At 49.6% G+C, this 27,295-nt stretch overlaps 1 protein-coding gene across 1 annotated transcript in view; it reads left to right on the top strand.

Moving 5' to 3' along the window:
- The window catches only part of naaladl1 (N-acetylated alpha-linked acidic dipeptidase like 1), a 102,564-nt gene that overhangs the window by 29,650 nt on the left and 45,619 nt on the right, over positions 1–27,295 (top strand). Inside the window, exons 9-10 of the mRNA XM_070868035.1 lie at positions 17,802–17,974; positions 25,561–25,682. Of these exons, the coding sequence (XP_070724136.1) occupies positions 17,802–17,974; positions 25,561–25,682 (295 nt within the window). The remainder of the gene's footprint in view (positions 1–17,801; positions 17,975–25,560; positions 25,683–27,295) is intronic.

The following is a 27,295-nucleotide window of genomic DNA, read 5'->3' on the forward strand; positions in this document are numbered from 1 at the left end:
ACTGCAGGCACTGACAACATGGCGCCCTGCAGCGGATCAGCGCTCCTCGCTCCTCTCCCACAGAGTATTGCACGGACCGTGTTGCCGATGAGTAGACGCCCCGGGACCTGGGAGTGTGGCGGGTGACCGGGCACAGAACACCAGAAGCTGTCGGAACAACCTGCGGTTTCTGTCACCCCCGCGTCAGTGTGAAGCTGAAGGGAGGGATGTCTCCCACAAAGCGTTGGTTTGATTTGCTGTGGTTCTCAAAATGTAAATCTGTTTTCAATCCTCGGCGTGCTGCTGTCTCTGTAAATAAATAGAATGCATCACCTTTTAAAACTTCAACTCTTCTTTACCTCCGCTTTCAAACCCACTCACATTTCAGTTCGTGTTCTGGCTCTTCAGGTCTTCCAGGGCTGGTCTAGTCCGAGCTCATGGTCTACAGGGCTGTAGTGATACCCGCCCTCCTGTGTGGCTCAGACATGGACCATGTACAGCAGACACCTCAAGTCGCTGGAGAAATACCACCAACGATGTCTCCGCAAGATCCTACAAATCCCCTGGGAGGACAGACGCACCAACGTTGGAGTCCTCGACCAGGCCAACATCCCCAGCATCGAAGCACTGACCACACTCGACTAGCCCCGCTGGTCGGGCCACATTGTTCGCACGCCAGACACGAGACTCCCAAAGCAAGCGCTCTACTCGGAACTCCTTCATGGCAAATGAGCCAAAGGTGGGCAGAGGAAACGTAACAAAGGACACCCTCAAAGCCTCCCTGATAAAGTGTAACATCCCCACCGACACCTGGGAGTCCCTGGCCAAAGACCAGTCCGCCCTAAGTGGAGGAAGTGCATCCGGGAGGGCGCTGAGCACCTCGAGTCTCGTCGCCGAGAGCGTGCAGAAACCAAGCGCAGGCAGCGGAAGGAGCGTGCGGCAAACCAGTCCCACCCTCCCTTTCCTTCAACCACTATCTGTCCCACCTGTGACAGGGACTGTGGTTCTCCTATTGGGCTGTTCAGCCACCTAAGGACTCATTTTTAGAGTGGAAGCAAGTCTTCCTCGATTCCGAGGGACTGTCTATGATGATGATGATTCCACTGTTCACGGGTTGGGCCTTGCTCCATTCAAGACCATCACAGGCGGTCCCTCGAACGAGGATGACTTGCTTCCACGAGTTCACAGATGTTTCAATGAGGGACCCGATGTTCCAGTCCTGAACTCCAGTTGAGGGGTGGAAGATGCCTGTGGGTGGGTTTTTTAACGTGGGGTGGCCGTTGCACACCAGCCACCACACGGGCTTGACAGAGCGAGGTCTGGGTCCAGTGGCAAGGGTTAACCAGGACGACTGGAGACCTGCTCTGCTGCAAATATCAAAAAATCTATCGATCTCCACCTTGAATATACTCAACGACTGAGCCTCCACAGCCCTCTGGGGCAGAGAATTCCAAAGATTCACCACCCTCTGAGTGAAGAAATTCCTCCTTGTCTCAGTCCTAAATGGCCGACCCCTTATCCTGAGACTGTGACCCCTGGTTCTAGACTCCCCAGCCCGGAGGGGGGGAAACACCCTCCCTGCATCTACCCTGTCAAGCCCTGTAAGAATTGTGTCTGTTTCAATGAGATCACCTCTCATTCTTCTAAACTCCAGAGAATATCGGCCCAGTCTGCTCAATCTCTCCTCATAGGACAATCCCCCCATCCCAGGAATCAGTCTGGTGAACCTTCGTTACACTCCCTCAATGGCAAGTATATCCTTCCTTAGGTAAGGAGAGCAAAACTGTGCACAGTACTCCAGGTGTGGTCTCACCAGGGCCCGATATAATGTAATCTCTGTTACAACCATTTTTGTCACCTCACTAATTACTCTCTATCTAACCCGTGCTGTACCTGCTCTGGGAGTGTTTGCTGGGACAGTGTAGAGGGAGCTTTACTCTGTATCTAACCCATGCTGTACCTACCCTGGGAGTGTTTGATGGGACAGTGTAGAGGGAGCTTTACTCTGTATCTAACCCCCTGTACCTGCCCTGGGAGTGTTTGATGGGACAGTGTAGAGGGAGTTTTACTCTGTATCTAACCCATGCTGTACCTGCCCAGGGAGTGTTCCCCTCCGAGTCACATACCGTCCCGACTTGGAAATATATCGGCCGTTCCTTCATCGTCGCTGGGTCACAATCCTGGAACTCCCTCCCTAACAGCACTGTGTGGGAGCACCTTCACCACACAGACTGCAGCGGTTCAAGAAGGCGACTCACCACCACCTTCTCAAGGGGCGATGAGGGATGGGCAATAAATGCTGGGCCTTGCCAGCGACGCCCACATCCCGGGAATGAACAACAAAAAAAGATTAGGTCCCTGCATTATCAGCACTGCCATGGAGAGGGAACGGTTGAGTGTGTGAGTTTGTGGCAATAAAGGGAGTCCAGGGTTATGGGGAGCGGGCGGGGAAGTGGAGCTGAGTCCATGATCAGATCAGATATGATCGTATTGAATGGTGGAGCAGGCTCGAGGGGCCGAATGGCCGACTCCTGCTCCTATTATGTTCCAAAGTACAAACTTGTGCTGCATCTTTCACGGCTTCAGGATATCCGAAAGAGCTTTTTCCATCAACGAAGTACTTTTGAAGTGCAGTCAGTGTTGTACGGTAGGCAATGAAGTGTACCTTCCCACTCCTGGATTTGCACTGCCTACCCTGTGTGGAGGTGGCTGCTTCAAGCAGAATAATAGATCGCTGACCTTGTAAGGGCTGCGTTTATCAAAGATCGCCCACCCTCTCGACACACTGTAGTCTCACCCGTCCATTTCACCCACTCCCTCTTCATGGGCGAAGGTTATTGGGATCAAGCAAGCAATAGTTTTCGCTGCGGCTCACCAAGCTGGTGCCGGCCCCAGGAGGCTTGAGATGGTGCGGGACTGGGAGGCTGCAGCACCCCACTGCAACGCCGTGGCGCCAATTTCAGCACACGCTTCTCGGGATCCAGTCGGGCTGAGCTGTACTCCGCTGTTGTGTGGATAAAGTGCAACCTCAGAAGCATCAAGGTGGCCCTCCCAAGGTAGGTCATCTTATATTGTTGTCCGGTTTAAGCATTAGTGACATAAGAAATAGGAGCAGGAGTCGGCCATTCGGCCCCTCGAGCCTGCTCCGCCATTCAATAAGATCATGGATGATCTGATCATGGACTCAGCTCCACTTCCCGGCCGCTCTCCACAACCCTTTACTCCCTTATCGCTCAAACATCTGTCTATCTCCACCTTAAATATATTCAATGACCCAGCCTCCACAGCTCTCTGGGGCAGAGAATTCCACAGATTTACAACCCTCTGAGAGAAGAAATTCCTCCTCATCTCAGGTTTAAATGGACGGCCCCTTATTCTGAAACTATGCCCCTAGTTCTAGCTTCCCCCACGAGGGGAAACATCCTCTCTGTATCTACCCTGTCGAGCCCCCTCAGAATCTTATACGTTTCTATGAGATCCCCTCTCATCCTTCTAAACTCCAATGTATAAAGGCCCAGTTGATCCAGTCTCTCCTCATATGTCAGTCCTGCCATCCCGTGAATCAGTCTGGTGAACCTTCGCTGCACTCCCTCAATAGCAAAAATGTCCTTCCTCAGTTTAGGAGACCAAAACTCTACACAATATTCCAGGTGAGGCCTCACTATGGTCCTGTACAACTGCAGTAAGACCTCCCTGCTCCTGTACTCAAATCCCCTCGCTATGAAGGCCAACATACCATTTGCCTTCTTCACCACCTGCTGCACCTGTATGCAAACTTTCAATGACTGATGAACCATGACACCCAGGTCTTGTTGTACCTCCCCTTTTCCTAATGTGCCGCCATTCAGATAATATTCTGTCTTCGAGATATTACACTCAATTCCTTCATCTAAATCATTGATGTATATTGTAAAGAGCTGGGGTCCCAGCACTGAGCCCTGCAGCACCCTACTAGTCACTGCCTGCCATTCTGAAAAGGACCCATTTATCCCGACTCTCTGCTTCCTGTCTGCCAACCAGTTCTCTATCCATGTCAATACATTACCCCCAATACCATGTGCTTTGATTTTGCACACAATCTCTTGTGTGGAACCTTGTCAAAAGCCTTTTGAAAGTCCAAATACATCACATCCACTGGTTCTCCCTTGTCCACTCTACTAGTTACATCCTCAAAAAATTCCAGAAGATTTGTCAAGCATGATTTCCCTTTCATAAATCCATGCTGACTTGGACCGATCCTGTCACTGCTTTCCAAATACACTGCTTTTTCATCTTTAATAATTGATTCCAACATTTTCCTCACCACCGATGTCAGGCTAATCGGCCTATAATTACCCGCTTTCTCTCTCCCTCCCTTTTTAAAAAGTGGTGTTACATTAGCTACCCTCCAGTCCATAGGAACTGATCCAGAGTCGATAGACTGTTGGAAAATGATCACCAATGCATCCACTATTTCTAGGGCCACTTCCTTAAGTACTCTGGGATGCAGACTATCAGGGAAATTGATAAATCTCCGGGGCCTAACACAATTTCCCGCCTAATAAGGATACCCTTCAGTTCCTCCTCACTAGACCCTCGGTCCCCTCGTACTTCCGGAAGGTTATTTGTGTCTTCCTTCGTGAAGACAGAACCAAAGTATTTGTTCAATCGGTCTGCCATTTCTTTGTTCCCCATTATAAATTCACCTGAATCCGACCTACGTTTGTCTTCATTAATCTTTTTCTCTTCACATATCTATAGAAGCGTTTGCAGTCAGTTTTTATGTTCCTGGCAAGCTTCTTCTCGTACTCTATTTTCCCCCTCCTAATTAAACCCTTTGTCCTCCTCTGCTGAATTCTAAATTTCTCCCAGTCCTCAGGTTTGTTGCTTTTTCTGGCCAATTTATATGCCTCTTCCTTGGATTTAACACTATCCTTAATGTCCCTTGTTAGCCACGGTTGAGCCACCTTCCCCATTTTATTTTTACTCCAGACAGGGATGTACAATTGACAAAGTTCATCCATGTGATCTTTAAATGTTTGCCATTGCCTATCCACCATCAACCTTTTAAGTATCATATGCCAGTCTATTCAAGCCAATTCACGCCTTAAACCATCGAAGTTACCTTTCCTTAAGTTCAGGACCCTCGTTTCTGAATTAACTGTTGCTCTCCATCTTAATAAAGAATTCTACCATATTATGGTCACTCTTCCCCAAGGGGCCTTACACAACAAGATTGCTGATTAGTCCTTTCTCATTACATGCCACCCAGTCTAGGATGGCCAGCTCCCTAGTTGGTTCCTCGACATATTGGTCCAGAAAACCATCCCTAATACACTCCAGGAAATCCTCCTCCACCGCATTGCTACCAGTTAGGTTAGCCCAATCAATATGTAGATTAAAGTCGCCCATGATTACTGCTGTACCTTTATTGCACACATCCCTTATTTCTTGTTTGATGTCCCCAATCTCACTACTACTGTTTGGTGGTCTGTACACAACTCCCACTAGTGTTTTCTGCCCCTTGGTATTCCGTAGCTCCACCCATACCGATTCCACACCGTCCAAGCTAATGTCCTTTCTTACTATTGCATTAATTTCCTCTTTAACCAGCAATGCCACCCCACCTCCTTTTCCTTTCTATCTATCCCTCCTAAATGTTATCCTTCTCATAAGACAGCCCTCATCCCAGGGATCAGTCGAGTGAGCCTCCATTGCATCGCCTCCAAGGCAAGTATATCCTTCCTTCGAAAAGGAGACCGAAACTGTGTGCAGTACTCCAGGTATGGGCTCACCAGGGCCCTGTATAGAAGGAAAATAGATGACTCATGTTGGAAAAGGGAATAGAAAGATACGCTAAAAGGCTGAGGAGGTAGATTTAATGCGAGGAGACTCCTTCGGAGTATATAACAAGCACAGACTGTAGTTGGGCCGAATGGCCTGTTTCTGAGCTATATTTTCTATGTAACTCCACACTTTCGTATCATACGACTACCAGGATGGCAAATGGTGAACGAGCTGGACCTTGGTCTGTCTTCCCCTAGCAGTTCCTATGTTGCGATGACACCGTATCATCATCGACCTGTAATCAGCGAGGTTTATCGTTCATCTTGAGAAAGGATTGTGTACCTCAGGCTCGGCAGGATCCATTGCCCCCTGTTACAAGGACACTCCCTTCAATTAAAACTATAAAAAGTAAGCAATCATTTTTGATAGTTTACAAAGTGCTCTGCCAAATTTTTAGTGTGGATCTGCCTCCTTGGGACTCTCCTGCAGATAAATATCGATACATTGCCGGGGACCCCCTGCAGATAAATATTGATACATTGCCGGGGACCCCCTGCAGATAAATATTGATACATTGCCGGGGACCCCCTGCAGATAAATATTGATACATTGCTGGGGACCCTCTGCAGATAAATAGTGATACATTCCCAAGGACCCCCTGCAGATAAATATTGATACATTCCCAAGGACCCCCTGCAGATAAATATTGATACATTGCTGGGGACCTCCTGCAGATAAATATTGATACATTCCCGGGGACCCCCAACAGATAAATATTGATACATTGCTGGGGACCCCCTGCAGATAAATATTGATACATTCCCGGGGACCCCCTGCAGATAAATATTGATACATTGCTGGGGACCCCCTGCAGATAAATATTGATACATTCCCGGGGACCCCCTGCAGATAAATATTGATGCATTGCTGGGGACCCCCTGCAGATAAATATTGATACATTCCCGGGGACCCCCTGCAGATAAATATTGATACATTGCCGGGGACCCCCTGCAGATAAATATTGATACATTGCTGGGGACCCCCTGCAGATAAATATTGATACATTGCTGGGGACCCTCTGCAGATAAATAGTGATACATTCCCAAGGACCCCCTGCAGATAAATATTGATACATTGCTGGGGACCCCCTGCAGATAAATATTGATACATTGCTGGGGACCCCCTGCAGATAAATATTGATACATTGCTGGGGACCCCCTGCAGATAAATATTGATACATTCCCGGGGACCCCCAACAGATAAATATTGATACATTCCCGGGGACCCCCTGCAGATAAATATTGATACATTCCCGGGGACCCCCTGCAGATAAATATTGATACATTGCTGGGGACCCCCTGCAGATAAATATTGATACATTGCTGGGGAGCCCCTGCAGATAAACATTGATACATTGCTGGGGACCCCCTGCAGATAAATATTGATACATTCCTGGGGACACCCTGCAGATAAACATTGATACATTGCTGGGGACCCCCTGCAGATAAATATTGATACATTCCTGGGGACCCCCTGCAGATAAATATTGATACATTCCTGGGGACACCCTGCAGATAAATATTGATACATTCCTGGGGACCCCCTGCAGATAAATATTGATACATTGCTGGGGACCTTCAACAGATAAATATTGATACATTCCTGGGGACCCCCTGCAGATAAATATTGATACATTCCCGGAGACCCCCTGCAGATAACTATTGATACACTCCCGGGGACCCCCTGCAGATAACTATTGATACATTCTTGGGGACCCCTTGCCCAACCTGCTCAACCTTTCTTCATAAGACAACCCCTTCATCTCGGGAATCAACCGAGTGAACCTTCTCTGAACTGCCTCCAATGCAAGTATATCCTTCCTTAAATAAAGAGGCCAAAACTGTACTCAGTACTCCAGGTGTGGCCTCGCCAATACCCTGTATAACTGTAGCAGGACTTCCCACCTTTTATACTCCATCCTCCTTGCAATAAAGGCCAACATTGTAGATGGTGGATCAACTCAGGAAGGGATCAGAGTGCCCAGCCTCTGCCATGCTCGAGTAGCCACAGTTTTGATACGGCTGGTCCAATTCAGCTGCTAGTCAATGGTGAGGCCCAAGATGTTGATCGTGGGGGAATTGGCGATGGTAGTGCCACTGGAGGTCAAAGGGCGTTGACTGGCACTTATGTGGCATCAATGTTCCCTGCCACATTGAAGCGTCACCCTGGATTGCGGGCACAACTCTCTGATATGGAGCTTGAACCCTCAACTTTCTGACTCAGAGGTGAGAGAGAGAGATACACCTTGGAAAACGCTGTGGCTCAGAAGGGATGTAAAGGGCAGTGTTGGGGATAAGCAGCTAGCTTGCAAAACTTGCAGGAAATCATTGGACAAAAACATGTGAAACTAAAGTTGCAGAAACCACCCCAAGCAGTAATAATAAAGTTTTCCAAGCATATGTACAGTTAATAAAGTGCACCAGAAAAACTGGTCCATTTAAAAATTATACATCAAAATGAGGAAAGATTGGACAGGCTGGGGTTGTTTTCTTTGGAACAGAGGAGGCTGAGGGGAGACCTGATTGAGGTGTATAAAATGATGAGGGGCCTGGATAGAGTGGATAGGACGGACCTGTTTCCCTTGGCAGAGGGGTCAACAACCAGGGGGCATAGATTTAAAGTAATTGGGGGGAGGTTTAGAGGGGATTTGAGGGGAAATGTCTTCACCCAGAGGGTGGTGGGGGTCTGGGGCGGAACTCACTGCCTGAAAGGGTGGTAGAGGCAGAAACCCTCACCACATTTAAAAAGTACTTGGATGTGCACTTGTAACCTACAGGGCTACAGACCGAGAGCGGGAAAGTGGGATTAGGCCGGGTAGCTCTTGGTCGGCCGGCGCGGACACGATGGGCCGAAATGACCTCCTTCCGTGCTGTAAATTTCTCTGATTCTATGAACCACCTGAGACTGAAGACGAAGAAATAGTACAGTTATTAAATATTTCGTGTTCAGTTTTGCTCAGGATGGGGGGGGGGGGGGAATGTTGGCTCAATTCGATATTAGATTCCAAGGAAAGTCGGGAAAAGAACTTCACAGTATAAAAATAGCAACCGGCAAAGTTGCTGCTGTAGGGAAAGATGTCTGCTCTCCTCCAATTCCGGCCTCTTGCGCAACCCTGATTATAATCGCTCCACCGTCGGTGGCCGTGCCTTCAGCTGCCTGGGCCCCAAGCTCTGGAACTCCCTCCCTAAACCTCTCCACCTCTCTACCTCGCTCGCTCGAGATACTCCGTCTGCCTCTTTGAACAAGCTTTTGGTCATCTGACCTTCTTTGGCTCGGTGTCAATTTTTTTTGTCCGACTACTCTCCTGTGAGGCATTTTGGGACGGTTTACTCCGTTAAAGGCACTATATAAATGCAATTTGTTTTGGAGTATGTAATGTATTTGCTTCATAGGTTCTTTGCTTAAGAATTCACAGCAACACATTGCTATTAAGAACTAGTTGGTTTATTAGCAAAAGGTTTAACAATCACACTACACATTACCGGTTCATCCACCAGGCTCTCAACCACCTGTCCCATCGTGGATCCCCCGAACCCAACTGGCCGGGGTTTTATTGAGTCTAGTGAACCTCACATGACTGGCTAAGCCACTCCCAACTCAACAGCTCTACAACTATTTTAGTTGAACATTAATACAAGTGCCCCCTTATTAAAGGGGCACTAAACCGTCAAATAAACAAATTAAACTTTAGATATTAAGTGGTTCAAATTAAAATCAGGTTGCCGGGGGTGATGATGCACTCCAGTCCCTCCGGCGCCCACCTCTTGCAGAAGGCCGCGAGCATACCGGTGGACACCGCGTGCTCCATCTCCAGGGACATCCTGGCTCGGATGTAACCGCGAAAGAGACGCAGGCAGTCAGGCTGAACGACCCCCTCGACCGCCCGCTGCCTGGACCGGCTGAAGGCCCCCCAGGAGCAGTCCTACGAGGAGGCCCTCGGACCTGCCCGCTCCCCTCCGCACAGGTGCCCATCAACAGCTCTACAAACCTGTGAGCATGCTCACAAGTGCATACATACCAGAGTATGGGTACGGTAGCAGATTGGTAATGTTACTGGACCAGCAGGACTAATGATAATGACACGTAAGTTCAAATCCCACCATGGCAGCTGGGGAATTTAAATTCAGTTAACTCAATAAATCCAGAATAAAAAGCTAGTATCAGTAATGGTGACCATGAAACTACCGGATTGTCGTAAAAACCATATGGTTCACTAATGTCCCTTTAGGGAAGGAAATCTGCCGCCTTTACCCGGTCTGGCCGATATGTGACTCCAGACCCACAGCAATGTGGTTGGCTCTTAACTGCCCTCTGAAATGGTGTGACCAGCCACACTCAAAGAAACATCTACCCTGTCAAGCCCTGTCAGAATTGTGTATGTTTCAATGAGGTCACCTCTCATTCTTCTAAACTCCAGAGAATATCGGCCCAGTCTGCTCAGTCTCTCCTCATAGGACAATCCCCCCCATCCCAGGAATCAGTCTGGCGAACCTCCGTTGCACTCCCTCAATGGCAAGTATATCCTTCCTTAGGTAAGGAGACCCAAACTGTGCACAATACTCCAGGTGTGGTCTCACCAGGGCCCGGTATAATTGCAGGAAGACGTCTTTACTCTTATATTCAAATCCTCTTGTAATAAACACCAACATACCATTTGCTTTAATCACTTGGTGTACCTGCAGGTTAACTTTCAGTGATTGGTGTACAAGGACCCCCAGGTCCCTCTGAACACCAACGTTTGCCGATCTCTCACCGTTTAAGAAATGCTGGCGTCACGATCTGGTCGGTGCTGAAATCCCCGTGCTACCTTGCAGCGCCGGGAGGGGGAGAAGGCGGATTGGCCGTGCATCGCTGGATCGGCCTCACCGCTGGCGATACTGCCTCAATGCCCCCGGCGAGCACTAACTACAGGCGTTAAGGTGCCGCGTTTCCCCTGCTATCGATGTTAATTAGATTGGCGGCAGTGGTGGAAGCTTTGTTATTGCAGCTAAAACAACAAGATTGGACTCCCCCCCCCCCCCCCCCCCTCCCCCTCCCCCCCCCCCCCCCCAACAGAGCAGGACCACAGTGTGTCTTGTGTACCCAGCGATCCCGACCCAGCTATCCACCAAGTCGTGAGTGACGCACTGTACACCAAAGTATACAGTGCTTTGCCCGGACTTTATCTCAGGTGCTAATGTGTAACTGCGGATTAGATATTAGACCGAGCTCTATCCCCAATCAGGTGAATCCTCCCCTGGGGACAAGGTCACCAGATCCACCCGCCCCTGCGCTTTCGGCTTCTGAATTTCTCTCTCGGCGGTGCGGCTCCAGGGCTCGGGATGAAGACCCATCTCAAGGCTCTGATCGGCGGGCTGGTCACCGGGGCCATCGCCTTGACCATCGGCCTCCTGCTGGGCCACTACGCCATCCCCAAGGATGCCACCCCAGAGTGTGGACAGGACCCCCCCCAGAACCTCGACGAGTCACTCATCCGCCACTTCATGGACGCGATCGACAACAAGCACATCGAGGAGAACCTGCGGTACGTGTGTTGGGGGGGGGGTGGTGGGGGGGGAGGAGGTGGGAGGGGCTGTCACCCTGGGTGTCACAGAATCACAGAAATTTACGGCACGGAAGGAGGCCATTTCGGCCCATCGTGTCCGCGCTGGCCGACCAAGAGCTACCCGGCCTAATCCCACTTTCCCGCTCTCGGTCCGTAGCCCTGTAGGTCACAAGTGCACATCCAAGTACTTTTTAAATGTGGTGAGGGTTTCTGCCTCTACCACCCTTTCAGGCAGTGAGTTCCAGACCCCCACCACCCTCTGGGTGAAGACATTTCCCCTCAAATCCCCTCTAAACCTCCCCCCAATTACTTTAAATCTGTGCCCCCTGGTTGTTGACCCCTCTGCCAAGGGAAACAGGTCCGTCCTATCCACTCTATCCAGGCCCCTCATTATTTTATACACCTCCATCAGGTCTCCCCTCAGCCTCCTCTGTTCCAAAGAAAACAATCCCAGCCTATCCAATCTTTCCTCATCGCTAAAATTCTCCAGTCCGGGCAACATCCTCGTAAATCTCCCCTGTACCTTTAATCGGTGTGCTTCAATTCTGGGCCCCGCACTTTAGGAAGGATGGCAAGGCCTTGGAGAGGGTACAGAGGAGATTGACCAGAATGGTTCCGGGAATGAGGGATTGTAGTTACTTGGAGAGACTGGAGAAGCTGGGGTTGTTCTCCTCAGAGCAGAGAAGGTTGAGAGGAGATTTAATCGAGGTGATCAATATTATGAGGGGTTTTGGTAGAGTAGATGGGGAGAGACTGTTCCCAGGGGCAGGAGGGTGGGTAACCAGAGAGACACAGATTGATGATAATCGGCGATGGAACCAGAGGAGGAGATGGGGAGAATGTTTTTACGCAGCGAGTTGTTGTGATCGGGAACGCGCTGCCTGAAAGGGCGGTGGGAGCAGATTCAATAGTGACTTTCAAAAGGTAATCAACTAAATACTTGTCAGAAAGCAATTTTCCGGGCTGTGGGGAAAGAGCAGGGGGGATTGGGACTGATTGGATCATTCTTTGACAGAGCCAGCACAGTCACAATAAGCTGTGGCCTCCTTCTGTGCCGTAAGATTCTATGCTCAAGGCTACAGGGCTGGGGACAAACCATTCAATGGCCTCGAGATCGAACACAATAAGAAGTATGAGATTAATCTGAATGCAGCACGACTCGACGTCCCGTGACGTTGCACACAGAGAGTCGAGACCAAATGCCATTTTCAGCCAAAGTGGTATTCGAGGGCAGGTTGATAATTGGATGGGAGGCTGCAGATATAATTCAGTCCTCAGATTCGACTCACACATTCTGTCCCTCTTTTTATATCATACTTTGATGTTATATTATCTGCAGTTAAATAGCAAAACGTGCGGAGGCTGAGAAGTGGTCTGTTGGTGAACTGAAGTGCAACAGCACCACCACTGGTGGACGGGTGCAATTACAGCGTGACAGGTTTACATAGGACCTTCCCATTGTAAATGTGGACACAAGGGTTTTTAATGGCAACGGTTGACAGAAAGTGTGTGCAGATTTAAGATTGTTAAAATATTACAGATCAAGTTTTAAAAGCTCGCCGGTGGCTCAGTAGGGGTTGGCACCACCCAGTGGTACTAGCCAGTAGGTGCCGGATTCGAACCCCAGTCTGTACTGATTAGCTGATCTTCTCCGGGGAAACGATACCCCTGAACTCGGGAGAGGAATGTTTACACTCCCAATGATTATCCAGTGAGACTCCTTCTAGAATTGGTGTCGAGCGCCATAGAGATTTGTAGCACACAGTTACACCATACAGCCCATTATCTCATGCTGACTCAATACTGGAAAAATCCCAAACTAATCCCACTGGCCTGCTCTCTCCCCATAGTCCTGTATCAATCCCAAACTAATCTTACTGCCCCGCTTTCTCCCCATAGCCCTGTATCAATCCCAAACTAATCCCACTGCCCCACATTCTCCCCATAGCCCTGCATCAATACCAAACTAATCCCACTGCCCCGCTCTCTCCCCATGTCCTTTTATCAATCCCAAACTAATCCCACTGCCCCGCTCTCTCACCATAGCCCCATATTAATCCCAAACTAATCCCACTGCCCCGCTGTCTCCCCAGAACCCTGCATCAATCCCAAACTAATCCCACTACCCCACACTCTCCCCATAGCCCTGTATCAATCCCAAACTAATCCCACTGCCCCGCTCTCTCCCCATAGCCCTGTATCATTCCCAAACTAATCACACTGCCTGCTCTCTCCCGATAGCCCTGCATCAATCCCCACACTAATCCCACTGCCCTGCTCTCTCCCCATAGCCCTGCATCAATCCCCACACTAATCTCACTGCCCCACTCTCTCCCCATAGCCCTGTATCAATCCCAAACTAATTCCATTGCCCAGCTCTCTCCCCATGGCCCTGTATCAATCCCAAACTAATCCCACTGCCCTGCTCTCTCCCTATATCCCTGCATCAATCCCAAACTAATCCCATTGCCCCGCTCTCTCCCCATGGCCCTGTATCAATCCCAAACTAATCCCACTGCCCCGCTCTCTCCCCATAGTCCTGTAACAATCCCAAACTAATCCCACTGCCCCACTCTCTTCCCATAGCCCTACATCAATCCCAAACTAATCCATCTGCCCCGCTCTCTCCTCATAGCCCTGCATCATTCCCAAACTAATCCCACTGCCGCGCTCTCTCCCCATGGCCCTGTATCAATCCCAAACTAATCCCACTACCCCACACGCTCCCCATAGCCCTGTATTAATCCCAAAGTAATCCCACTGCCCCGCACTCTCCCCATAGCCCTGCATCAATCCCCACACTAATCTCACTGCCCCATTCTCTCCCCATAGCCCTGTATCATTCCCAAATTAATCCCACTGCCCCGCTTTCTGCCCATAGCCCTGTATCAATCCCAAACTAATCCCACTGCCCCGCTCTCTCCCCATAGCCCTGTATCAATCCCAAACTAATCCCGCTGCCCCGCTCTCTCCCCATAGCCCTGTATCAATCCCAAACTAATCCCGCTGCCCCGCTCTCTCCCCATAGCCCTGTATCAATCCCAAACTCATCCCACTGCCCCGCTCTCTCCCCATGGCCCTGTATCAATCCCAAACTAATCCCACTGCCCCGCTCTCTCCCCATAGTCCTGTATCAATCTCAAACTAAGCAGTGGATGGCATGTTGAGGAAGCAGAGTGAAGGGTTGGGGTGTATTCAGGAGTTGAGCAGGTAACACAAGGGGAACGAGACTTTGTTAGCGATGGTAGTGCGAAGGGTGCAGCAAACGTTGCCATTAATTAGCGTTTATAACGTGCGATGCTCTTTCTCTTATAGTGATGTGTACCCCAGAACTCTCTAAACATCCACCAAACAGAGTGATGAATACAAGTAGTTAATATATTCTGGATGGATTGCACATTTATTCAAGTTTGGAGGGAGCTTTTGAAGAAAGGTCCCAAATTTAAGCATGTCTATTTAAACAGAATCTTCTTAGTAACAACAGTGACAACAAAAACTTGTATTTATATAGCACCTTTAACAAAGTGAACCATCCTAAGGCACTTCATAAAACAAGATTTGACCGCATAAGGAGAGATTAGGGCAGGTGACCAAAAGCTGGTTCAAAGAGGTCAGTTTTAAGGAGCGTCTTAAAGGAGGAGAGAGAGACGGAGAGGTTTAGGGAGGGAGTTCCAGAGCTTGGGGCCCAGGCAGCTGAAGGCACGGCCACCGATGGTGGAGAGATTATAATCAGGGATGCTCAAGAGGGCAGAATTAGAGGAGCGCAGACATCTCATGGGGTTGTTGGGCTGGAGGAGATTACAGAGATAGGGAGGGGCGAGAGCCATGGAGGGATTTGAACATTACAGACTGCAGAATGGCAGGCAGTGACTAATGGGGTACCGCAAGGTTCAGTGCTGGGATCCCAGCTATGTCATGTATCTCACACTACTGTTTATAACTGTATCTTACCATGCTATACATGACTGTAACTGGATATGACCTGTAACAATAAGCAAACCTTACCACCAGGGGTGCACTTGCAGGAGACACTCCATACCTGTCCCACTGAGGTATATAAAGGGAGATCTCAGACAAGTGCAGCACTGGAGAGCTGGAATTAAAGGTGCAGGTCCTGAGTGACCTTGACTTCAGCATGTGCCTCGTGTAAGTCAGTACATTAGAGTCAGGACTTAACAAGCTATTTACAATATACATTAATGATTTAGACGAAGTAATTGAGTGTAATATCTCCAAGTTTGCAGATGACACTAAGCTGGGTGGCGGTGTGAGCTGTGAGGAGGATGCTAAGAGACTGCAGGGTGACTTGGACAGGTTAGGCGAGTGGGCAAATGCATGGCAGATGCAGTATAATGTGGATAAATGTGAGGTTATCCACTTTGGGGGCAAAAACAGGAAAACAGAATATTATCTGAATGGTGACAGATTAGGAAAAGGGAGGTGCAACAAGACCTGGGTGTCATGGTACATCAGTCATTGAAAGTTGGTTCAGCAGGCAGTGAAGAAGGCAATTGGTATGTTGGCCTTCATAGCGAGAGGATTTGAGTTTCGGAACAGGGAGGTCTTACTGCAGTTGTACAGGGGCTTGGTGAGGCCACACCTTGAATATTGTGTACAGTTTTGGTCTCCTAATCTGAGGAAGGACATTCTTGCTATTGAGGGAGTGCAGCGAAGGTTCATCAGACTGATTCCTGGGATGGCAGGACTGACATATGAAGAAAGACTGGATTGACTAGGCTTATATTCACTGGAATTTAGAAGGATGAAAGGGGATCTCATAGAAACATATAAAATTGTGACGGGACTGGACTGGTTAGATGCAGGAAGAATGTTCCCGATGTTGGGGAAGTCCAGAACCAGGGGTCACAGTCTAAGGATAAGGGGTAAGCCATTTAGGACTGAGATGAGGAGAAACTTCTTCACTCAGAGAATTGTGAACCTGTGGAATTCTCTACCACAGAAAGTTGTTGAGGCCAGTTCGTTAGATATATTCAAAAGGGAGTTAGATGTGGCTTTTACAGCGAAAGGGATCAAGGGGTATGGAGAGAAAGCAGGAATGGGTACTGAAGTTGCATGATCAGCCATGATCTTATTGAATGGTGGTGCAGGCTCGAAGGGCCGAATGGCCTACTCCTGCACCTATTTTCTATGTTTCTATGAAATATTTGGCAAAGGAGGAAAGAGTTGTTCAATTTTTTCTAAAGTTTTATATATGTGCCTTGCCGCGGTTGTAGCGAGTTGTAGCACATACAGATTGGACAGTAAAGATGCTCCTCATATGTACATAGTTGATTGATTTATGTAACGCTGATCTGTGACGGGGACAACATTTCGTAAGGTGCCCGCACTGGGTAAGGGAAATATTATTTATTTTGCCATAAAATTTGAAAGTGTGTCTCACATTCAAAGTCTTTTCCGTGTTGGCACTTGGCGGGGTAAAATATCTGGCTCATAACACAATACGGGGAAGCCGTGACAATCGGCAAATGAACCAGAGGGGGAGATGGGGAGAATGTTTTTACGCAGCGAGTTAATGTGATCTGGAACGCGCTGCTGGAAAGGGCGGTGGGAGCAGATTCAATAGTAACTTTCACACAGGGGAATTGGATATATATTTAAATGTAAAAAAAATTGCAAGGCGGTGGGGAAAGAGTGGGGAGGGGGTGTGGTGGGACTAATTGGATCGCTCTGTCACAGAGCCGGCACAGACACAATGGGCTGAATGGCCTCCTCCTGTGCCGTGTCATTCTAGGATAGGCAACCTATCAATGAAGAAGTAGCATTTAAAAAAAAGGTGCAAGAAAGCAATTGACCTCTAATTGTCCTCACAAAGTGCTTATTCATGGGATTTAGATTTACTGGCCTTAAAAGTCAACTGAATAATCTTCAAACAGAATGTAAGGGGAAAGGAACCAGTGGTTTATGTTTGTTGCTCTCCGCCCGTGGGATAAGCTGGCCTATTCCCATGGAGTAGAGATACGTTATAATGTGTGCATGCTCACAGGTTGGTAGAGCTGTCGATGGTAAAACGTTAATTTGTTTATTTGTCGATTTTAGTGCCCCCCCATTAATAAGGGGGCGCTTGATTTATGGTTTTACACAAAAATAGTTGTAGAGCTGTTGAGGTGGGAGTGGCTCAGCCAGTCACGTGATGTTCACAAGACTCAATAAAACCCCGGCCAGTTGGGTTCGGGGGATCCACGATGGGACAGGTGGTTGTGAGCCTGGTGGATGAAACAGTAATGTGTCGTGTGATTGTTAAACCTTTTGCTAATAAACCAACTAGTTCTTAAAGAGACCGGTCCACTATTAGCAGAATAAAGCATTGTGGATTACAGGGCATCAATCTCGCAATGAGCATTGCCACGGGATATCCACTAGTTTGTTGAATGTATGTATTTGAATTGAGGTTTCCTGCACTATTACGCTCTGTTGGATTTTTCTGCCACAGGGAGCTATCTAAGAAGCCCCATATGGCCACAACCCAAGGGGACCATGATCTCGTCAAACTAATGTTAGAGAGATGGCAGAACAAAGAGACGGGATTGGATGAAGCCAAGAAGGTGACTTACAACGTGATGCTGTCCTTTCCACAGAAGGACAAACCTAACAGAGTCGCTGTCGGTAAGAAGGCATCATCTTCATCCTCTACACTGTCCCATCAAACACTCCCAGGGCAGGTACAGCACGGGTTAGATACAGAGTAATGCTCCCTCTACACTGTCCCATCAAACACTCCCAGGGCAGGTACAGCACGGGGTTAGATACAGAGTAAAGCTCCCTGTACACTGTCCCATCAAACACTCCAAGGGCAGGTACAGCACGGGGTTAGATACAGAGTAAAGCTCCCTCTACACTGTCCCATCAAACACTCCCAGGGCAGGAACAGCACGGGGTTAGATACAGAGTAAAGCTCCCTCTACACTGTCCCATCACACACTCCCAGGGCAGGTACAGGGGGTTAGATACAGAGTAAAGCTCCCTCTACACTGTCCCATCAAACACTCCCAGGGCAGGTACAGCACGGGGTTAGATACAGAGTAAAGCTCCCTCTACACTGTCCCATCAAACACTCCCAGGGCAGGTACAGGGGGTTAGATACAGAGTAAAGCTCCCTCTACACTGTCCCATCAAACACTCCCAGGGCAGGTACAGCACGGGGTTAGATACAGAGTAAAGCTCCCTCTACACTGTCCCATCAAACACTCCCAGGGTAGGTACAGCACGGGGTTAGATACAGAGTAAAGCTCTCTCTACACTGTCCCATCAAACACTCCCAGGGTAGGTACAGCACGGGGTTAGATACAGAGTAAAGCTCCCTCTACACTGTCCCATCAAACACTCCCAGGGCAGGTACAGGGGGTTAGATACAGAGTAAAGCTCCTTCTACACTGTCCCATCAAACACTCCCAGGGCAGGTACAGCACGGGGTTAGGTACAGAGTAAAGCTCCCTCTACACTGTCCCATCAAACACTCCCAGGGCAGGTACAGCACGGGGTTAGATATAGAGTAAAGCTCCCTCTACACTGTCCCATCAAACACTCCCAGGGCAGGTACAGGGGGTTAGATACAGAGTAAAGCTCCCTTTACACTGTCCCATCAAACACTCCCAGGGCAGGTAATATCTGAGCGTGAGGTGTGTTTCATCCCATCACTGTTGACTTGATTCAAATTATGATGCCAAGATTTTTAAGCAAGTGTAACGTGGCAACATTCTTCAAAAGAAAATGTATCTACCCACATATAAAAACCTTGTTGGTATTCCCATCGGAATCCATGCGTCAAACTCTCGGCATACTGAAGCGTTACACTTTGTATGAAACACCAACCCATCGCAACTAAATAATCTTCAAACCAGACGGAAAGGGAAAGCCACCAGTGGTTTTTGTTTGTAGCTCTCTCTCCGTGGGATCAGCTGCCCTATCTCTCTGGAGTAGAGACACGGAGCTGCCAATCTAGAGGACCATCGATCGGTTATTAGCCTCTAACTGACCTCTGGACATAGAAACATAGAAAATAGGTGCAGGAGTAGGCCATTCGGACCTTCGAGCCTGCACCACCATTCAGTGAGTTCATGGCTGATCATTCACCTCAGTACCCCTTTCCTGCTTTCTCTCCATACCCCTTGATCCCTTTAGCCGTAAGGGCCATATCTAACTCCCTCTTGAATATATCCAATGAACTGGCATCAACAACTCTCTGCGGCAGGGAATTCCACAGGTTAACAATTCTCTGAGTGAAGAAGTTTCTCCTTATCTCAGTCCTAAATGGCCTACCCCTTATCCTTAGACTGTGTCCCCTGGTTCTGGGCTTCCCCAACATCGGGAACATTCTTCCTGCATCTAACCTGTCCAATCCCGTCAGAATTTTATATGTTTCTATGAGATCTCCTCTCATCCTTCTAAACTCCAGTGAATACAGGCCCAGTCGATCCAGTCTTTCTTCATATGTCAGTCCTGCCATCCCGGGAATCAGTCTGGTGAACCTTCGCTGCACTCCCTCAATGGCAAGAACGTCCATCCTCAGATTAGGAGACCAAAACTGTACACAATATTCAAGGTGTGGCCTCACCAAGGCCCTGTACAACTACAGCAAGACCTCCCTGCTCCAATACTCAAATCCCCTAGCTATGAAGGCCAACATACCATTTGGCTTCTTCACTGCCTGCTGTACCTGCATGCCAACTTTCAATGACTGATATACCATGACACCCAGGTCTCGTTGCACCTCCCTTTTTCCTAATCTACCGCCATTCAGAAAATATTCTGCCTTCGTGTTTTTGCCACCAAAGTGGATAACCTCATATTTATCCCATCATCATCATAGGCAGTCCCTCGGAATCGAGGAGGACTTGCTTCCACTCCCAAAGTGAGTTCTCTGCTGGCTGAACAGTCCGATACGAGAGCCACAGACTCTGTTACAGGTGGGACACACATTCGTCGAGGGAAGGGGTGGGTGGGGCTGGTTTGCCACGCGCTCCTTCCGCTGCCTACACTTGAGCTCTTCATGCTCTTTGCGTCGAGACTCGAGGAGCTCAACGCCCTCCCGGATAGACTTTCTCCACCTCGGGTGGTCTGCGGCCAGGGTCTCCCAGGTGTCAGTGGTGATGTCACACTTTACCAGGGAAGCTTTGAGGGTGTCCTTATAACGTTTCCGCTGTCCTCGTTTACCAAGAAGGAGCTCTGCATAAAGCATTTGCATAGGGAGTCTCGTATCTGGCCTGTGAACTATGTGGCCTGCCCAGCGAAGCTGGTCGAGTGTGGTCAGTGCTTCAATACTGGGGAGGTTGGCCTGGTCGAGGACGCTAACGTTGGTGCGTCTGACCTCCCAGGGGATTTGTAGGATCTTGCGGAGACATCGTTGGTGATATATCTCCAGTGACTTGAGGTGCCTTCTGTACATCGTCCATGCCTCAGACCCATACAGGAGGGCAGATATTACTACAGTCTTGTAAACCATGGTGATCCTTACCAATGGATCCATTATAGACCCAATCCATGTCCGGACCGGGGTCAAACAGGGCTGCGTCATCGCCCCAACCCTCTTCTCAACCTTCCTCGCTGCCATGCTCCACCTCACAGTCAACAAGCTCCCCACTGGAGTGGAACTAAACTACAGAACCAGTGGGAAGCTGTTTAACCTACGCCGCCTCCAGGCCAGGTCCAAGATCACCCCAACCTCTGTCGTCGAGCTACAGTATGCGGACAATGCCTGCGTCTGCACACATTCTGTGGCTGAACTCCAGGATATAGTCAATGTATTCATTGAGACATATGAAAGCATGGGCCTTACGCTTAACATCCGTAAGACAAAGGTCCTCCACCAGCCTGTCACCGCCGCACAGCACTGCCCTCCAATCATCAAGATCCACGGTGCGGCCCTGGACAACGTGGACCATTCCCCATACCTCGGGAGCCTCTTATCAACAAAGGCAGACATTGATGAGGAGATTCAGCATCACCTCCAGTGCGCCAGTGCAGCCTTCGGCCGTCTGAGGAAAAGAGTGTTTGAAGACCAGGCCCTCAAATCTACCACCAAACTCATGGTCTACATTTATCCACATTATACTGCATCTGCATTTGCCCACTCACCGAACCTGTCCAAGTCACCCTGCAGTCTCTTAGCGCCCCCCTCACAGCTCACAACGCCACCCAGCTTAGTGTCATCTGCAAACTTGGAGATATTACACTCAATTCCTTCATCCAAATCGTTAATGTATATTGCAAATAGCTGGGGTCCCAGCACTGAGCCCTGCGGCACCCCACTAGTCATTGCCTGCCATTCTGAAAAGGATCCGTTTATCCCGACTCCCATCAGTACCTTTCCCCACAACGTGTTGCTGAGCAGCGGTTATACAGCTGATCTGGCACCAACAGCCCAATCCAGCTGCCAGTCCCCCAATAATTTTAATGACGGTGGCACTCATTAAGCGTCAGCTTGGCTCAGTCTGTGGCACACTGACTTCTGGGTCTCTGGGACCTGAGCCCATAATCCAGGCCGACACTCCTAGTGCCAGTACTGAGGGAGCGCCGCACTGTCGGAGGGGCAGTACTGAGGGAGCGCCGCACTGTCGGAGGGGCAGTACTGAGGGAGCGCCGTACTGTCGGAGGGGCAGTACTGAGGGAGCACCACAATGTTGGAGGGGCAGTACTGAGGGAGCGCCGCACTGTAGGAGGGGCAGTACTGAGGGAGCGCCGCACTGTCGGAGGGGCAGTACTGAGGGAGCACCACATTGTTGGAGGGGCAGTACTGAGGGAGCGCCGCACTGTTGGAGGGGCAGTACTGAGGGAGCGCCGCACTGTCGGAGGGGCAGTACTGAGGGAGTGCCGCACTGTCGGAGGGGCAGTACTGAGGGAGCGCCGTACTGTTGGAGGGGCAGTACTGAGGGAGCGCCGCACTGTCGGAGGGGCAGTATTGAGGGAGCGCCGCACTGTCGGAGGGGCAGTACTGAGGGAGCGCCGTACTGTCGGAGGGGCAGTACTGAGGGAGCGCCGCACGGTCGGAGGGGCAGTGCTGAGGGAGCACCGCATTGTCGGAGGGGCAGTACTGAGGGAGCGCTGCACTGTTGGAGGGGCAGTACTGAGGGAACGCCGCACTGTCGGAGGGGCAGTACTGAGGGAACGCCGCACTGTTGGAGGCGCAGTGCTGAGGGAGTGCCGCACTGTTGGAGGCGCAGTACTGAGGGACCGCTGCACTGTCGGAGGGACAGAATTGAGGGAGCGCTGCACTGTCAGAGGGGCCTTCTTTCGGGTGAGACGTTAAACCGAGGCCCCATCTGCCCTCTCGGGAACGTAAAAGATCCCACTGCCACTATTTCGAAGAAGAGCAGGGGAGTTATCCCCGGTGTCCTGGGGCCAATATTTATCCCTCTAACAAAAAGACAGATGATCTGGGTCATTATCACATTGCTATTTGTGGGAGCTTGCTGTGCGCAAATTGGCTGCTGCGTTTCCCACATTACAACAGTGACTACACTGCAACAGTATTTCATTGGCTGTAAAGCGCTTTAAGACATATGGTGGTCGTGAAAGGCGCTATATAAACGCAAGAGTTTCTTTCTTTCAATAGACAGCTTGTTTACTTTTAAGGCTCCTTGCTAAACCCCTTATCGCCACAGCTAGGCGGTGAAGGCCTGTGTTTCTGCCTTGACCTTAGCTCTCTGTGTCTGCTGAGGTGATAAAACCATTATTTATTTTATAATTCGCAACTTCTTCAGATTCACGATTTCTTATATTCTTCCAAACCTCGGCTGCCCCGTGTCCTAACTCACACCGAGTCCCGCTCACCTATCACCCCCTGTGCTCACTGCCCCGTGTCCTAACTCGCACCGAGTCCCGCTCACCCATCACCCCCTGTGCTCACTGCCCCGTGTCCTAACTCACACCGAGTCCCGTTCACCCATCACCCCCTGTGCTCACTGTCCCGTGTCCTAACTCGCACCGAGTCCCACTCACCCATCACCCCCTGTGCTCACTGCCCCGTGTCCTAACTCGCACCGAGTCCCGCTCACCCATCACCCCCTGTGCTCACTGCCCCGTGTCCTAACACGCACCGAGTCCCACTCACCCATCACCCCCTGTGCTCACTGTCCCGTGTCCTAACTCGCACCGAGTCCCACTCACCCATCACCCCCTGTGCTCACTGCCCCGTGTCCTAACTCGCACCGAGTCCCACTCACCCATCACCCCCTGTGCTCACTGCCCCGTGTCCTAACTCGCACCGAGTCCCGCTCATCCATCACCCCCTGTGCTCACTGATCTACATTGGCTCCCGGTTAAACAATTCCTCGATTTCAAAATTCCCATCCTTGTTTACAAATCAACAACTTGGATTTACACAGCGCCTTTAATGTAGCAAAACGCCCCAAAGGTGGTTCACAGGAGCGGTATCCGTCAAAATGTGACATCGAGGCACAGAAGGAGATATTGGGACAGGTCACCTAATAGAAACATGGAAACATAGAAACATAGAAAATAGGTGCAGGAGTAGGCCATTCGGCCCTTCGAGCCTGCACCACCATTCAATAAGATCATGGCTGATCATTCCCTCAGTACCCCTTTCCTGCTTTCTCTCCATACCCCTTAATCCCTTTAGCCATAAGGGCCATATCTAACTCCCTCTTGAATATATCCAATGAACTGGCATCAACAACTCTCTGCGGTAGGGAATTCCACAGGTTAACAACTCTGAGTGAAGAAGTTTCTCCTCATCTCGGTCCTAAATGGCCTACCCCTTATCCTTAGACTGTGACCCCTGGTTCTGGACTTCCCCAACATCAGGAACATTCTTCCTGCATCTAACCCGTCCAGTCCCATTAGAATTTGATCTGTTTCTATCAGATCCCCTCTCATTCTTTTAAATTCCAGTGAATATAAGCCTAGTCGATCCAGTCTTTCTTCATATGTCAGTCCTGCCATCCTGGGAATTAGTCTGATGAACCTTCACTGCACTCCCTCAATAGCAAAAATGTCCTTCCTCAGATTAGGAGACCAAAACTGAACACACTATTCCAGGTGAGGCCTCACCAAGGCCCTGTACAACTGCAGTAAGACCTCCCTGCTCCTATATTCAAATCCTCTCACTATGAAGGCCAACATACCATTTGCCTTCTTCACCGCCTGCTGTACCTGCATGCCAACTTTCAATGACTGATGTACCATTTGCGAGTGGGCAAATGCAGCTGCCAAGCATTTGCCCACTCGCCTAACCTGTCCAAGTCACCCTGCAGCCTCTTCCCCCACACAGTTCACACCGCCACTCAGTTTAGTGTCATCTGCAAACTTGGAGATATTACATTCAATTCCTTCATCTAAATCGTTAATGTATATTGTAAATAGCTGGGGTCCCATTTACAATGCTTGGTCAAAGAGATAACTACGAAGAAGAGAGGTTTTAAGGAGCTTCTTGAAGGAGACGCGAGAAGTGGAGAGACGGAGAGGTATAGGCAGAGAGTTCCAGAGCTGGGAGCTGAAGGCACGGCCACCGATGGTGGAGCGATTATAATCAGGGATGCTCAGGAGGACAGAATTGGAGAATTCTATTGGAAGAAGAGCAGGGGAGTTCTTCCCGGTGTCCTAGCCAATATTTATCCCACAACCAACATCACTAAAACAGATGAGGGTAATGTATTTTCTTCCTAGGTTCTTTACTTAGGAATTCATAGCAACAAGTTGCTATTAAGAACGAGTTGGTTTATTAGCAAAGGTTTAACAATCACACTACACAATACCGGTTCATCCACCAGGCTCACAACCACCTGCCCCATCGTGGATCCCCCGAACCCAACTGGCCGGGGTTTTATTGAGTCTTGTGAACATCACCTGACCGGCTGAGCCACTCCCACCTCAACAGCTCTACAACTATTTTTGTTGCACATGTAAAACAAATGTAAATCAAATGCCCCCTGATTAAAGGGGCACTAAAACCGACAATTTAAACAAATTAACCTTAAACGGTCAAATTAGAATTTGGTTGCCAGGGGTGATGATGCACTCCAGTCTCCAACAGCTCTACAAAGCTGTGAGCGTGCTGCAGGTGCATGTATTAGAGTGGGAGCTTGCTGTGCGCAAATTGTCTGCCGGGTTTCCCACATTACAACAGTGACTACGCTTCGAGAAAAGCACTTCATTGGCTGTAAAGCGCTTTGGCAAGCCCTGAGGTGGTGAAAGGCGCTATATAAATGCAAGTCTTCCTTTCTCTGTCCCCACAGTTGCCCCAAATGGCACCGAGATCTTCAAGTCACGGATTAAGGAGCTGAATTACACCAAGGATCAGCTCGACCCAGACGTGGTCCAGCCGTTCGCGGCCTTCGCACCTGCGGGAATAGTAAAGGTATTGTGATCTCGCGCTCCACTGAGTGGGCGACTGTGGTAATGCATCTACTGCTGTAAATACACCAAAGGTCATGTGAAGTGTTGGAGCCCACTTGTCAAATATGTGCGTTGGTGATGGGGTAAAGTTAGGGCAGCACGGGCCCAGCCCCACACTGTGCGATATGTGCCCGCACTAGGCCCGTGCAGCAGAGCTGGTCTCCAGTCGTCCTGGTTAACCCTTGCCACTGGACCAAGACCTCACTCTGTCAAGCCCCGTGTGGTGGCTGGTGTGCAACGGTCACCCCGCGTTAAAAAAATCCACCCACTATTTGCCCAGCGAGGCATCGCGGGCTATTTTCCTGGAGCGGCATCGCGGGCTATCCCGATTGCGTGCTCGGCCGACCGCCAGACGCAGACATTCCCAGTCGGGGGAGGTGTGTCACTGGGGAGCGATCAGAAGCAGGAGCCCTGGTTTTGATCCCTCTGTAACCCAGAGTCCGATCGCAGCAGCCCAGCGGAGGGGCGGCACATTCCGGGTAGAGAGCGCCTCTCGGGCTCTCGTTAACGGGTCACAGGCCGGGGTGATTCACCCTCTCCCTCCCTCGTTGGGATATTCCTGAGTTGGGAGAGTGTTGGTACAGGAAGGATGCTAATCACACTATATCACAACGAGCCTGGGAGCTGGCTGTTCCACAGGGTTTAGTGCCACGCCAGGAGGCCGACTGCCCCAACAACTACAACAACTTATATTTATGTAGAGCCTTTAACGTAGTAATATGCCCCAAGGTGCTTCATAGCAGCATTATCAGACAAAACAAATACATTTAACACCAAGCCACAAAAGAAGAAATTAGTGTAAGTAACCAAAATCTTGGTCAAAGAGGCAGGTTTTAAAGAGCATCTTAAAATCAAAAAATCAAAGAGCAAGTTATTATTTAAATGGAGAAAGATTGCAAAGTGCTGCAGTACAGCGGGACCTGGGGGTACTTGTGCATGAAACACAAAAGGATAGTATGCAGGTACAGCAAGTGATCAGGAAGGCCAATGGTATCTTGGCCTTTATTGCAAGAGGGATGGAGTATAAAAGCAGGGAAGTCTTGCTACAGTTAGATAGGGTATTGGTGAGGCCACACCTGGAATACTGCGTGCAGTTTTGGTTTCCATATTTACAAAAGGATATACTTGCTTTGGAGGCTGTTCAGAGAAGATTCACTCGGTTGATTCCGGAGATGAGAGGGTTGACTTATGAGGAAAGGTTGAGCAGGTTGGGCCTCTACTCATTGGAATTCAGAAGAATGAGAGGTGATCTTATCGAAACGTACGCGATTATGAGGGGGCTTGACAAGGTGGATGCAGAGAGGATGTTTCCACTGATGGGGGAGACTAGAACTAGAGGGCATGATCTTAAAATAAGGGGCCGGCCATTTAAAACTGAGATGAGGAGAAATGCTCGCTCAAATAATACATTTAAAATCCGGGGCTGGTAGACTGTTGCCAGCCAAGGGTATTGAGGGATACGGAACCAAGGCGGGTAGATGAGGTTAGGATACAGATCAGCCGTGATCTCATTGAATGGCGGAACAGGCTCGAGGGGCTGAATGGCCTCCTCCTGTTTCTGTGTAACAGGCTCGA

Source organism: Pristiophorus japonicus, chromosome 27 (assembly GCF_044704955.1).
Source record: "Pristiophorus japonicus isolate sPriJap1 chromosome 27, sPriJap1.hap1, whole genome shotgun sequence".
Taxonomy (NCBI): Eukaryota; Metazoa; Chordata; class Chondrichthyes; family Pristiophoridae; genus Pristiophorus; species Pristiophorus japonicus.